Source organism: Rutilus rutilus (genome assembly GCF_951802725.1).
Source record: "Rutilus rutilus genome assembly, chromosome: 1".
NCBI lineage: Eukaryota > Metazoa > Chordata > Actinopteri > Cypriniformes > Leuciscidae > Rutilus > Rutilus rutilus.
Genome location: NC_140209.1, coordinates 63,115,546 through 63,129,817, shown reverse-complemented (window position 1 = coordinate 63,129,817; position 14,272 = coordinate 63,115,546). Strand labels below are relative to the sequence as shown.

Genomic DNA, 14,272 nt, shown 5'->3' with positions numbered 1-14,272 from the left:
GTTTGTTGACAACAGTTCTTCAAACCCTAATTGATGGAGTGTGTAGCTTTTCATTTCTTAAACAAATCATGGCCATTCCCAGGATGACAATGTCAAGATTCATTAGGCTTACAAATGCAGCAGCAAAGTTGGATGGCATTTGATTTTAAGTAAGCTGATATTTCAACCAAGGAGCTCTAAAATAGATGTACAAGATGTCTGGTAATTATCATTTTCCCCATCAAAAATGTGTATATCCATAAACGTTTGAAGGCCACGTGTGATTTCGTCCTGTGTTCGTGCGCTAGAGGGCAACAGCCTCATATCCAATACACCATCCAGCAAACGAGGAAGAAGTCGATTCACCAGTGACATTTCTCGAGCCTTTATGACGACAGCGGGAAAGAATGGCAAACGCGGGAAATGAAATCGCGTTTAAAAAGGTATATTTCAACACGTTTAACTATTTACGTCTTCGGGTCTTTAACATGCATCTCATAATGCCATAGCAAGTCGAACACATTCAGGTCATGAGCGTTTTTCACGATGCCACGGCGTTGCATTGATTTCTATGTCTCCCTCTGTTTTTAGGAGACTGTTGCCAAACTGTTGACACGCTCTTTTAAGGAGGACAAAACCAAAGGTGAGAAACAGTCAGACACACGCAGGGTTCACCTTCACCTGGCAATGTGGTAAAGTGAGAGAAGCTGTTGGTTATGGAAACTATTATGCATTTAAATCGTTCCTGCGTGGCAAAATTTTTTAAATAAATAAATAAATAATTTCTTTCTTTCTCGTCGTCTTTTGATTAGGCCACCTGTCATAATGTCAAAACGCATCATAATTTTGTTCTTCATTTTTCTTTGTGGCCGGGAGTGCTACTTATACATAATACGAAAATGAAACGAAAACCAAACCTTTAGTATTCCCAGCTAAACATCTGATAGCACACATACATCTGAGACGTATATTTGATGTGTGTTTACATCGCGAAGACGTTTTTTTTTAGACGTTTTTTTTTTCCCTCATCTGTCTCTAGGACGTTTCCTGTCAGATGTCAAATAGACGTTTAGAAAATGTCTTTAAGATGATTATGATTCAGAATGTATGTAAAACTGACATCTTAAAGACGCTGATGCTTTCCAAATGAAGTGATCTTTAACAGACATCTTGCAGACGTACGTGTGCTCTTCGTACTTGGGTTTCTGGATTTTACTGTTGATGATTTGACATGATCCCGGATTGTTTGGTTGTTCGAAGCTCATCCCGGATTTGCTTTCATAGCAACAGGTCCGTAAACTCAAAGTGCTTTGTGGTAGATTTTTTCTTCTTCTTCTTTCGCACCTGACTTAAAGGTGAACTAAGTAACTTTTTTACCTTAACTGAACAGCTTCGGAGTTATTGGAATGGTTATATTACTTATTTCGGGTTGAATGGTGGTCGTTTCGCACCCCCCTGGTGCCCATGAGCGGAAAATTCGCACTTGCAACTTTGAGGTGGCGGGCCGCCGGCCGCCGCATCAGGAAGTCTCGCGTGATATCAAGTCTCGCGATGTAAACAATTGCTTTACGGCCAAAAGAAATCTGCTAAAATGCTGTCATTATTGCGCTGCCTCACGCTGTTTGAACCCGAATGAAGAAGACGTTTTAAAGAATGTCCCATCTGCTTTGATGTCGTTGATCTACTAGCCTCTGGTGTCCGAGAATCACCAACGAGTTTTTACAACAGTGTTGTCAAATATCTATTCCGAAGCTGTGGGGGGAGCTCTAGAGAGAAACCTGCGAGCAAAAAGCGAGAATACAGCGAAGAAATCCCGAAGTTACTGAGCCCCGCTTTAAGTCTATCTGGGTCTCATCTACAATCGACGTCCCCGTTCAATAATATTTATACTCTAGCGCGTCTCCTCATCGACGTCGGCTGAGTCCCCTAACCCTAACTTGCTGCGCAGCAATAACTAAACATACTTCAGACAAGCCTTCAAATATGCTTTAATCACGGCCGGAGGAACAGAGAGAATCCCACCAGAAAAAAGAATACAACAGTTTTTATTGAATAGGAGCATGGCGAAAATGACATGATCCATTAAATAATTTCTAGGGATGCACCGATATGAAAATTTTGGCCGATACCGATAATTCTTCATATTTGAAAGCCGATAACCGATATATTGGCAGATAAATATAAACCCAAATTTTTATATCATTTTTGAGAGCCTGATTACAAAAACAAAAGTCACCATTAAAATCACGTCCCAAGCACACAATTATAATGAGAAAATCTCATTATAATTTTATGTAGCCGATATGACAGACTTGTTGCACATGTTGCACTGAACCGTATTTTCCTTTTTTGAAGAGATTCCAATCATATTTCAAGCAATTCAAATCCATCATGTTGAACAGTGCGCATCTGAAGAGTCTCAGCTGAAGGAATTAATACATTATTTATCGGCTTTAATATATCGGCCAAATTTTCTTATCAGGTCGATAACGATAACAGTAAAAATGAACATATATCGGCCAATACCGATATGGTGGCAGATATATCGTGCATCCCTAATAATTTCCCTACAATTTGATTGGTTCTTCATGTGCAAACCCTTCTGTTACTAGGTAGAAGCAAACTCTGTTTTCTTGATTACTTCATTGTAAATCACAAGTTTTCAAGTTTTTTTTTTTTTTTTAGACATCTGTCTAGTTTCATTTCCCTCGATTTGTTATTTATACACTCACACACTCAAAGTCACGAGGTTTCGACCAAAGGGTTTGGAAACATTTAAGATTCAAATGTGGTGATGCTGTCCCAGCCACTGCTACTTTCTTACAAGAGTACACTTTTGAACCAGGAACAATAATATATCATTTAAAAAAATACATTTGCAAATAATATTAGCCTATAATGTTGCTTCACGTGTAAAAATTAAATGAATTGCTAAATACAACATTGAATTAAAAATGTAAAGCCTGTAGAAATACTAGAAATCGTGAAATAATTGGGAATCATGTACCTAACAGTGCATTTCATTTATCTATTATAACTTTTGAGTTGTTTTGGTCGCTTGGCTGTTTCATTATAAAGGTACAGACATTCTTGACTCTTGCATTGTCAATACAAGATGTTGACCAAAAATTGATGCACCTCTTAACTAAAATCCCTCGCTTGTCTGGCGTATGCTACTCTTAGCCATGTCTGAAACTTTGTACTTGACTCGTTTGCTGTATTCCTCATTTTTAAGTCGCTTTGGATAAAGGCGTCTGCTAAATGTAAATGTAAAATCACAACATTTATTTCCATCAAGAGGTGCATGAGCTTTTGGTGAAGATCTTGTATTGACAATGAAAGAGTCCAGCCAATCGCTGATCATGGTTTCGAGTATCGATATATCTGGCCTTTCCAATGAACACAAGATCGCGCAGTAATCTTAGTCAACTTAATCCAGATATTTTAAGCAAATCCTTTCGAAGAAGCACATTATCCATAGATCAGTGATCACGATTCGAAGATCTGGCATCTGTCAAATCATCTCAGATGCATTAATCGCGAAATAAAGAAGTGGCAAATTTTGTTTTGAGGTAAAAAACTTTTCAATTTAGAACAAAATGTGTAGCTAATTGATTCTCTCACATCATATAAAAAAAAAAAAAAACTTCTCTGCAAGACCGAATTGAGAGTTATAACTTGCAATTCTGACCTTTTTTCTTAGGATTTTGAGATATAAATTCGCAATTTGCTTTTTTATTATTATTTTTTAATTCTGTGTTGGAATCAGGCTTTTATATAAACGGACTCTCAATTCTCAGTTCAAGTGTTCTGAGTACAGTTTTCCCTCTCTGGTCGTTTCGGTCTGATGTATTTGTGAAATCTCCCCTCACATTTGAACACCAAACGCAACATGATCACTTGCAGCCGGTTCTCGTTCCAGTTCACTTCTCCTGAACTAGTTTTTGGTGCAGTATTGTAGCTTTGCACATGTGAGGAGTCGTCGGATAAAGGCACATTACAGTTACTCATATCAGCGTTCAGTCATGAAGTTTTTCTTCTGCAGTCAGCAGTGATGCTGTCGTCCTCATGACGGAGATGCTGAAAGTGTTTGTTGAAGGTAAGACAGACTTTACCTGTCACGGTCTGATACAGTAGTGCAGTTTCTCTCAGTATTGATGTGAGGATGGTCTGTCTGCCACAGAGGCGACGCGCAGAGCTGTTAAACAGGCCAGCAGTGAAGACTGTGACACCGTCGATATTGAGCACTTTGAGAAGATTCTGCCACAATTGGTGAGTTTTGTCTGTTTTTTTGCTTGTGTTCGAGATGTCTATTGTTATTTTTAATATGATGCTTTTTCATGTTTTGTTTAAGTGTGTGTAATGTATCGGTTTGTACCTGATTTAGTCAAACCAAACTTTATTCAGACACCTTCAACATTTCTCACATTATCACAGTTTATTCGCTATAGTTTAGAAAATGGTAATAAAATATGACTAGAACTCAGAGTTATCAGATCAGTTGATATTTCTGTCCTTCTGTTAGACTGTCTCACAGATGAATTATGTTGAATATCTGTCAGCTGTTAAATTTAACTACACAATTAGATAATACCAGTTTAGATCAACCAGTTACCAAGCGATGCTTAATTGTGTTCAGTCTTTGTGTAAAAAGGTTGCATTAGCAATTAAAGAAAAAACCCTTCAGCAAAACATGGTCAAGTCAAAGTGTCTGAGTCATTTTTGTCCCAAATTTTTATAAATGTTATTGGTTGGCACTGTATGAAGAATGTTAATGTTACTTAAGTTACTTTATTTTGCTCTCCTCACCTACATAAATTAAAGGGGTGGTATAATGCCCTTTTCACAAGATGTAAAATAAGTCTTTAATGTCCCCAGTGTATGTGTGTGAAGTTTTAGCTCAAAATACCCTACATATATTTTTTTTATAGCATGTTAAAGTTGTCACTTTTTGATAGGGCTGGGCGATTTAAATCGTGAGATTGTTATGCGCATCTCGTCAGTAAAGCCGGTTCCTTGATTAGTAGTAAATCGCCATCAGCTGCTTTCAGATGAAGCGGCATTTACTACAAAGAGCCGTAGTTAACTGACAAGCTGAGCCATATCGCATTAATTATCACTGGCGATTAGGGATGCGCGGTATACCGATACTGTTAAAATACCGGTATGTATTATATTTCAAACGGTACAATATCATAATTTTGCTCAATTCGGTATTTGATGCGCTGCTGTTTCGAAGTTCACCGCTAGGCGGCAGTGCGCTACCCAAACTGACGCGGGTCACGCAAAACCGGCAAACGGTGACAACGGAGGAACACGATGGATCAAACCGATGAAGCTCATTCTACACGCCCGAAATTAATAAATAAAGAGAGCAATAGGAGTAAAAAATATGGCATTACTTTGCCTACAAAAGTAACGAGGAAGGTAAAGCAACAGACCTCAATGCACCACTGTACAAACGCTGCTTTAAATTAGCCACGGGAGGCAACACATCAAATCTGGCTAACGTTAAGCACTTGTCACTTGATCATCCTGACTTGTTCAAAGAGTTCAGAGATCGACAGGTGAGTCCATCATTCAACTGATTTAATTTAGACTTTTATTCACAGCGCACATACATAAGAGCTTATCAATTAAATATGACATGGTAAACACGAAAGCTCAAATGTGCTTGCATGACACGCTAGAACCAATGTTTAAGTTCTCATAATTTTTGCACTTTCAAACAATCATATATTAATTGAATTTGAATGAATAGAGATTAGTGATATTAATTTTAGTATTAGTGATAGTGAAATGAATGGCATATCACTGCTGCTGTGGCGACCGACTGAGGAATCAGCCGAGAGAGAGAGAGTAATAGTAGTAATATGGATATAATATGAATGTTAGAGTAACACTTTACATTTAAGCTACATTTGTCAACATTCATTAACCTGACCTAACAGTATTATAGCATTTATTAATCTAGATCAATCAGTAATTATTATTTAAATATACTAATACATGTTTAGCATGTTAACATTACTTTATGCAATGCATTAAACTAATATGAACCCAAACCAAACAGTAATCAAACCAAGATGAATAAATGCTATAAATGTTGATAATTCTCTGTTGATGCATGACAGCTAATGGTTTACATGTCATTTCATTATTCTATTATTATTCTATATTAATCAATTATTATAGATATTAACCTATTTTAATTGTATCATTTCAGGTGTCTTTTTTCTTTTCTTTTTTTTTCAAAATCAAAATTTAACCTACTGTAAGTTCCCTGACTGTTTTTTATTTATTTTAATTTTTTTAAAACATTTTGATAACTTTTTGTTTGCACATTCGGTGCAGCAGAGTTTCAAGCAGTGTTTTTTAATAAAATTGTTTCAATTCACTTAAATTTTGAGGCTGGTTATTTGTCACCTGTGGTATCGATTTAGTATCGATACTGAGATATTAGGTTCTGGTATCGTACCGAAACCAAAATTGTGGTATCGAGCCATCCCTACTGGCGATACGTCCGCGATTTTAATGCGATATGGCTCAGCTTGTCAGTTAACTACGGCTCTTTGTAGTAAATGCCGCTCCATCTGAAAGCAGGTGATGGCGATTTACTACTAATCAAGGAACCGGCTTTACTGACGAGATGCGCATAACAATCTCATGATTTAAATCGCCCAGCCCTACTTTTTGAGGGTGAGCAAAAAGCACAGTTTTTGTGTCTGTCCCTTTAAATGCAAATGAGCTGCTGCTCCCGGCACAAGGGGCGGAGCTTCAACAGCTTGCACTCACACAGACATGCGCTAAAAATGTAAAAAAAACTTTTTGCCTTTTATGCTCAAACCAGAGTCAGACAATGATGGAGAGACTCAAGAAGTGACAACATGTAAAAGCAACAGGACATTTCTGAATGTTTAGTTGATGAAATTATGTAGCTTGTCATGATTATCTATAAATCACCTTCCTGGGGGCGGGGTTTATGTAAATGATAGGGGTTTGTGATGTCACTAACCCGGGAGGAAGCTCGTGTAGTCTCTACCAGCCGTATATTGTAGTCCTTAAACTATTTCTGTAAAAGCAAATATCTCCCTTTGCTTTGAACTTTGAGCGTTGTAACTTTGCAGATGTTGTTTACGCTCAAACAGCAACATTACACACTAACTAATTTTAGAAAAGTGAAATCATAATCAACCACCCCTTTAACTATAGTGTCCTGCACCCACTAGTAAAAAAATATCAAAAATTATATCTGGTGTCTGAACAATTTTTGGTTTGACTGTATTTTAACCAAGAACACTGATCCAGACCACCAATGTGAAATATTAACATAATGCCATCCAAAGGCATACGCTAAGACTGAAGGCAAGGCTTCAGTGAATTGAAGTGTTGTCGCCATGTATCGATGTTTGGATGCAAAAGGATATTAGGAATCGATGGTTAAAATGTATTTATAAACCTTTCCTGAGCAGCACTTTTTACAGAGGACAGGTTTCTGAACCTGAGAGAGTACAACACCAGTTATACACAAAGACTACTTGTGAATGTGAAATGTTCTGTTTAATCCGATCGATCTGCGTGATCATCTGTATTTTCAGGATCTGACTCGAGTCCGAACTGATATGGTAAAACGTTATTATTATCTATAATTATTATCTTTACAAATGCTTTAGAAACCTTGGAAGCTGAAGCTTTGCATTTGCAAGTTACATTTGCAACACACACTTGAGGTGTTTGGCCAATCACAGCGCACTGGGTCAGCTGGCCAATCAGAGCACTCTGAGCTTTTCTGAAGGAACGAGGGCCTATGTAGAAATCAGCTCGTTTCAGACAGACTGGGAATAGAGGTGCTGCAAAAATGTGAAAATCTGTTTTTTAACATTAAAACATGTTAACCTATTCTGTTACACCAAGTAAAGAAAATAATGAACTTTTAAAATAGCATCATATGACCCCTTTAATATTTTTGTTGTAAGTTTGACTGTTATAAGTAAGTAAAGTTTATATGCATAGCACCTTTCACAGACAAGGAAGGGTCACAAAGTGCTGCACAGTAATAAAAATAAACATTAAAATAAAATAACAACTGTACAAGTACAAACCTAGTACAACTCCACAACTGTGCTACCATCAGATTCCATAAAAATTCAATAACATGAAACAAAAAGCTTGTCCAAAAAGACAAATAACAGTAAACTATGATCATGTTATCTGGCCCTTTGTTGTTAAGGATTAATGTGGTTCATCAGTACATATTTCAGCATTAGCTAAACTTGACTATATATTCATAAGCAGTGTTTACACTAGACAGTTGTGGTCAGAATTAATGGCAGCCCTGGTAAATATGATAAAAAATAAAAGGGGTGCCAATATTTGTGGCCAACGTGTTTTGGAGAAAAATATTTATTTCATAATGTGATTTCCCCAGCACTTTCAATTATTTTACTTCAATGAAAGGTTAGATTTTTGCACATTTTTTTGAATGAAAGATCAAATGGATAAACAATGCAGATTTATTTTTGTACAGCCATTTTTATCATATTTAACAGGGGTGCCATTAATTCTGACCACAACTGTATATTCAAATTTTTGGAAACATTAACACTTTTTTTTTATGTTTTTGAAAGAGTCTCTTCTGCTCATCAAGCCTACATTTATTTGATTAAAAGAAATGCATTAAGATTTAAAACCGTAATATTGCGAAATATTATTATCTGTTAAAATAACTGTTTTCTATTTGGATATATTGTGAAGTGTAATTTATTCCTGTGATCAAAGCTGAATTTTCAGCATCATTACTCCAGTCTTCAGTGTCACATGATCCTTCAGAAATCACTCTAATATGATGATTTGATGCTCAAGAAACATTTATGAGTATCATCAATGTTGAAAACAGTTGTGCTGCTTCATATTTTGGTGGAAATTGTGATACTTTTATCAGGATTTTTTTAATAGAAAGTTCAATGAACAGCATATATATTTTTTTTATTACATTTATTAAAGCATTTATTAAATAGAAATATTTTGTAACTTTATAAATGGCCTCACTGTCACTTTTGATCAATGTAATGCATCCTTGAAGAATAAAAGTATTAAATTCTCTTTTTTTTTAAATCTTGCCACAAATGTTTGAATGGTATCATTGTTGCTACATAATTGTTAAGCTATAAAAAACATATTTCAACTGATAATAATGATAAATGTTTCTTGATCATAATATAACAATGATTTCTCAAGGATCATGTGACACTGAAGCCTGGAGTAATGATGCTGAAAATTCAGCTTTGATCACAGGAATAAATTACATTTTTAACATATTCACTTTTTTTTTTTCTTTTTTTTTTTTAAATTGTAATATTTCATTATTACTTTTTCACTGGAGTTTTGATTAAAAAAAGTGTTCTTTCAAAAACTTTTTTTTTTTTTTATGTTTCCAGAACTGGTGCTGTATATTATTATTATTATTATTATTATAATTATTAATATTGAATTATTGAACAAACAATGGACTCAAAAAAAAAAAAAAAGATCACAAAAGAGTTGTTTTTCTAAAAGCTGACTTTCTTCATTTTGGATTTTGAAAACCGTTACAGTTCTGTACAGTTAGCCGTGTTTCTGTGCTTTTACTGAACCTTAAAAGACTCTCGATCTGTCAGACTGCATCGTTTTGTGTGTTGCATACTAGCAAAACCATCATAATTTCTTACAATGTCTCCTTTCCCTTTGCAGCTTCTTGACTTCTAGAGATACCAGCAGATGGCGACGCAACCTAGTTCTGCTGAAACGCCAACATCCTGGACTTCACTTTTGCATATTTACAAAATGTAGCAAACTTTATTTTGACTGTGTGCATGTATTAAATGTATGACTAATAAAATTATAATTTTACTGGTGATCCTGTGCTCAATCTGTTAAACGTTGGTATTGTTTAGTGGTTTATTTATGGGCATAAATCACTGGGTAACAGCGCTTTTATTATGGTCTGGAGTCTCTGTGGGCCACCTGTGCTCTGCTCAGCGGCAGGTGCTCCCAGCATGCTCTGCTCCGGCCCCCATCAAAGCCTCTCCAAGCAGTTGGAATTGATTAAAGTAATAAGGGAGGCTGCAAAGACCCTTAGATGATGACAAGTGGCAGGAAAAAGAAGCACCCCCTCCGGCCACTTTGAAGTTCCCCTTCTTCCCCTCGCTGTCCTGCAAAGTGCTGCGGTTAAAGGTGTCACGGGGGTGAGAGGGCAACAGGGCGGAATGTGTGTGTGTGTGTGTGGAGAGAGAGTGTCAGCCTGTTAAAATTATGGCGACCACACGCATAGTTGTTCAGTTTTAGTGGAAGCATAACAAAACAAATTGGGACCGAGGAACATGACACAGGAAGAGAGAGGGGTGTAATTTTGAGGGTAAATAAACAAGACGTCGGGTTGCTCAAGGGGGCTCCCGGTCTTTCATCATTTTGCTCTGATAATTGCGCTAACCTGCCGCCAGAGAGTTTCCAGTAGTGAATGATGTTGGTTAAGGGGTTTGCTTTGCATGGGTTTGTTGTTGGGTAAGCAGAGCACAAGGAAAGATCAACATGTTGGATTTGGTTAGATCCTGTAGTTAAGGGCAACAGCAAGAAAAATACTGCTTTTATGTTGGATACAAGCCTATTTGCTTAAACTGGGGTTTGTACGTTAATGGAAAGCCTGAAAATACTGGGATATTTTATAATTGTGGTTTACAGGTGTGGACAATTAATTTCTGTAGTGAATATACTTTTTTTCTAGTTATGTTCGGCTATACAAGTAACACTGTTATCATGAATACAGCACTAGGCTCGAGGATCTTATTGCTTTTATAAAACGGTTACGACACAATACAAATATTAAAGCCAAAAAATGTGTATCAATTTAACTTTCATGACGTAAAATTATTAAAAGCCTTCCTTCCTTCTGCTGGAAAAATAATAATAATCCCTGACCGTGAACAGTAACATAAGTTACATTATTGTTACATTATTTCTCCATTAGATGGCGGTAAATACTGTCTTTATGAGTCAGTCAGCAGAGAAGACTTTTATATTGAAAGGATCGAAACTTGTGAACACGGAAAAGCTAGATGCAACTGACAAATGTCAGGGCACGGAAAACCCCTTAACTGTTAAAAGGACGCAGCGGACATTCAAACTGATTTTTTATTACAAATATTGAACTGACCTGAAGGAAAATGCCATATCTACTGTAAATGCAGTTACACTCACTTAGCCTACTTGATCTCTCAAAAAACTGTAGTCCTCTATCCACAACTTTCCCGAACTCTGACCTTTCCCGTGATCGCTATGGCAACGTAGAACAAGCCGGTAACGAACTTCCGGTTTACGTTAGCCTGAAGATACTGCTGTCAGAGAGCCTCAACAAGCCCACATAACTTGCTTGGGTAATGACGAGTAGAGCTTAGATCGGGCCCAAAAAAATCAAGCCCGACCCTACCTGAGTCCGTTGTGTCCGAGCCCGGCCCGACACATTAACTGTAATTATGAGCCCGAGCCCAATTTAGACCCAACCATTTTTAATACTGGGCCGTTATAACCGGGGCGGCGCCAGATAATTTTTTTTTTTTTTCATGTGCTGAGGGGGTGCTAGATATATATAAATACTTTTAATAAATGAGCAAAAATTGGCCACTTAATATTTAATATTCAATTATAATATTCAATTATTAAATTGAACAAGCACAACATTCGGCATTCAATCAAATATAATTAAAGATTTATTATTATTAATAATGTTATCTCAACACAATATCTTGTTATTTCGACATCATATGTGTGCCGAGTGTGCGTGCAACAAGCAGGATGTGCATTTGTAAATCCGGTGACACGCGTGCATTGATTTTTATTAATAAACTAGTGTTTTCTGTCAGTGTCTGCTGCAAATATGAAGTTGACGATCGCCATCTCCGTATAGAACGCGCCTATAGCCTGGAGAGAAATCCACATCTTGGATTACATAATCAGAGAGTAGCCTATTTCTTTTCATTTTGAATTGTTTCGTTTTAAAGACATTTAAAGCTTTCTTTAGATAGGCTATATTTCTCATGTCTGAGTTTCGGTTCATTTATGATGAGATGCGCTCCTGATAACGTGCAATGCAAGTGACCGCGGCGCGCCGGCGCCTCCGTGTCATGATTTATATTGTCTGCTATATTTATATTATTAAATCCAGGCAAAAATTTATTAAAATTAAGATACAATTTATACAAAACGTAATTCACTTTAAAGAAAGGTTTTCTACAAAACAAAACTTAATGAAGAAAATGAAGTTTAATCATGTCTGACCCACTCCATGTCTCCCGATGCATCCTATCATGGTGTTCACTTTTCATAATCAACATAGATGGAAAAAATAACATTATAATATTTGAACAAATATGAAAATGCTCTTATTTAATGGCTACAACAAATATAGTAGGCCTACATACTCTCTATTTGTACAAATTGCTGCACATTCAAGTTAATTCTCGAATTAATTTTCAAATGATTGAAAACAATAAACATACCACTTAAAAATATATATACAGTTGTACTGCAGTTTTTTCTAAGTACAAGAAAAACTCTTTCTGCGTAGAGGGTCCGTTTATGTTGGAAACAGCTCCCATTCATAAAATCCTTAAGTTTTCGCATGTTGTTTGTGCACCCCACAACGGTACACGTTGAGCCACAAGGAGCCATTGCTTATTTGTCAGCATTACTACTTGTCAGAAATCAGTTTCACCCGTTTGTACCGCGACGCGAGTATCCCTTGTGTGCTAGCTTCATTAAGCGTTAGGCTAAACCGGAACTGAGATACCGGCAACAGGAAGTATCGAGTGTCATGGCGACGCCCACTAAGACTCGCAGGAAAGTTGTGGATAGACCTTATGTAGCCCCGCCCCTTTTCAGCGCTGCACTCGTTGTCTTTTGACTTCCGGTCTGTATTTTCACAGCAATTTTGCGTGTTTATTAATGAACGACTCGTTTTAAAATCTTGCCGGTCGACTTACATTTGTTAAGTCATCTGCTTTAAACATTACAGTCCTCATGATAACTTTCGTTAACTTTACATTAAGTAAATCCACTTAAAAACCTAGGCCTAATTACTCCTGGACAGCAATGCCATAGGAATATACAGAGCGACCACAAAAACGGAAGTTAAAAGACAATATTCTAAAGACACCCTCGTTTCTCTGGCGCATAAGGTCTATAAGCTTCAATGAACAATATCAATGATTGAGAACAAACATATGTTTACGTTGCTAAGAGTGGTTGCTAGGGGTGTTGTGATACATAGAACCCGAGTGAAGCGGTCATAGCCGCTACTGACCAATCAGAATCAAGGACTGGAACTAACAGGTTTATGTTTTAACGATGTTATAGTTTAGAAATTGTGTCAAAATGTGGGAATCCCAATCACATACTAAAAACCAAAAAGATGGAGACTTCTGATTGGTGGACTGTTAGTTCATAAGAAACTTTGTTTGTTTGAGATCTGTTTAACTCCCAGAAGAAGGCATGTAGCCGAAACGCGTTGGAGTTTTTTAGAAGGTTAATTTGACCAAGCCATAATAATAAAGGCTTTTAAACTTTTTCAATTGAGAGTGCCTTGGAGTTCTTTTTGATTTTTGGCATTTAGTTTCCCATCCAAAGAGCACCTCTATCTTAAAGGGATAGTTCACTTTGAAATTAAATTTTGGTATGTTTTAGCTTACCTCAAGGGCATCCAAGATGTAGGTGTCTTTTTTTCCGCAGTAGTTTCAATTTTGATATTTTTAGGTCAAACCGTTCTTGTCTGTCAGTCATATAATGCAGGTCTATGGTCACTGTCTCAAAGAGCATGCACAAGTCCAAATTAAAACAATTCCCCACCATCCAAATTAAACAATTCCCCATCGTAAGTACACTTTGATGGCCTAAGACACGAAACGAGCGGTTTGTGTGAGAAAACGAACCGTATTTATATAGTTTTTGCCTCTTGAACAAAGCCGCGTCCAACTGATCTGACGGCGCGGGCGGGTATAGATATATACACTGATGTCGCCTTGGCTAATGAACTGCAATAGCGAAGGCGACTTCTAGTGTTTCTATATCTATATCCGCCCGCGTGCGGGTATAGAAACACTAGCACTAGATGTCGCCTTCGCTATTGCAGTTCATTAGCCAAGGCGACATCAGTGTATATATCTATACCCGCCCGCGCCGTCAGATCAGTTGGACGCGGCTTTGTTCAAGAGGCAAAAACTATATAAATACGGTTCGTTTTCTCACACAAACCGCTCGTTTCGTG

The 14,272-nt window shown here is 37.0% G+C and overlaps 1 protein-coding gene across 1 annotated transcript; it reads left to right on the top strand.

Moving 5' to 3' along the window:
• Positions 1–267: 267 nt before the first annotated feature.
• Positions 268–9,867, top strand: cenpx (centromere protein X). The gene is made up of 5 exons (XM_084418260.1): positions 268–422; positions 571–622; positions 4,025–4,078; positions 4,163–4,251; positions 9,709–9,867. The coding sequence occupies exons 1-5, from the start codon at positions 387–389 to the stop codon at positions 9,721–9,723; spliced, it is 246 nt and encodes an 81-aa protein (XP_084274386.1). The 5' UTR covers positions 268–386; the 3' UTR covers positions 9,724–9,867.
• The last annotated feature ends 4,405 nt before the right edge of the window (positions 9,868–14,272 follow it).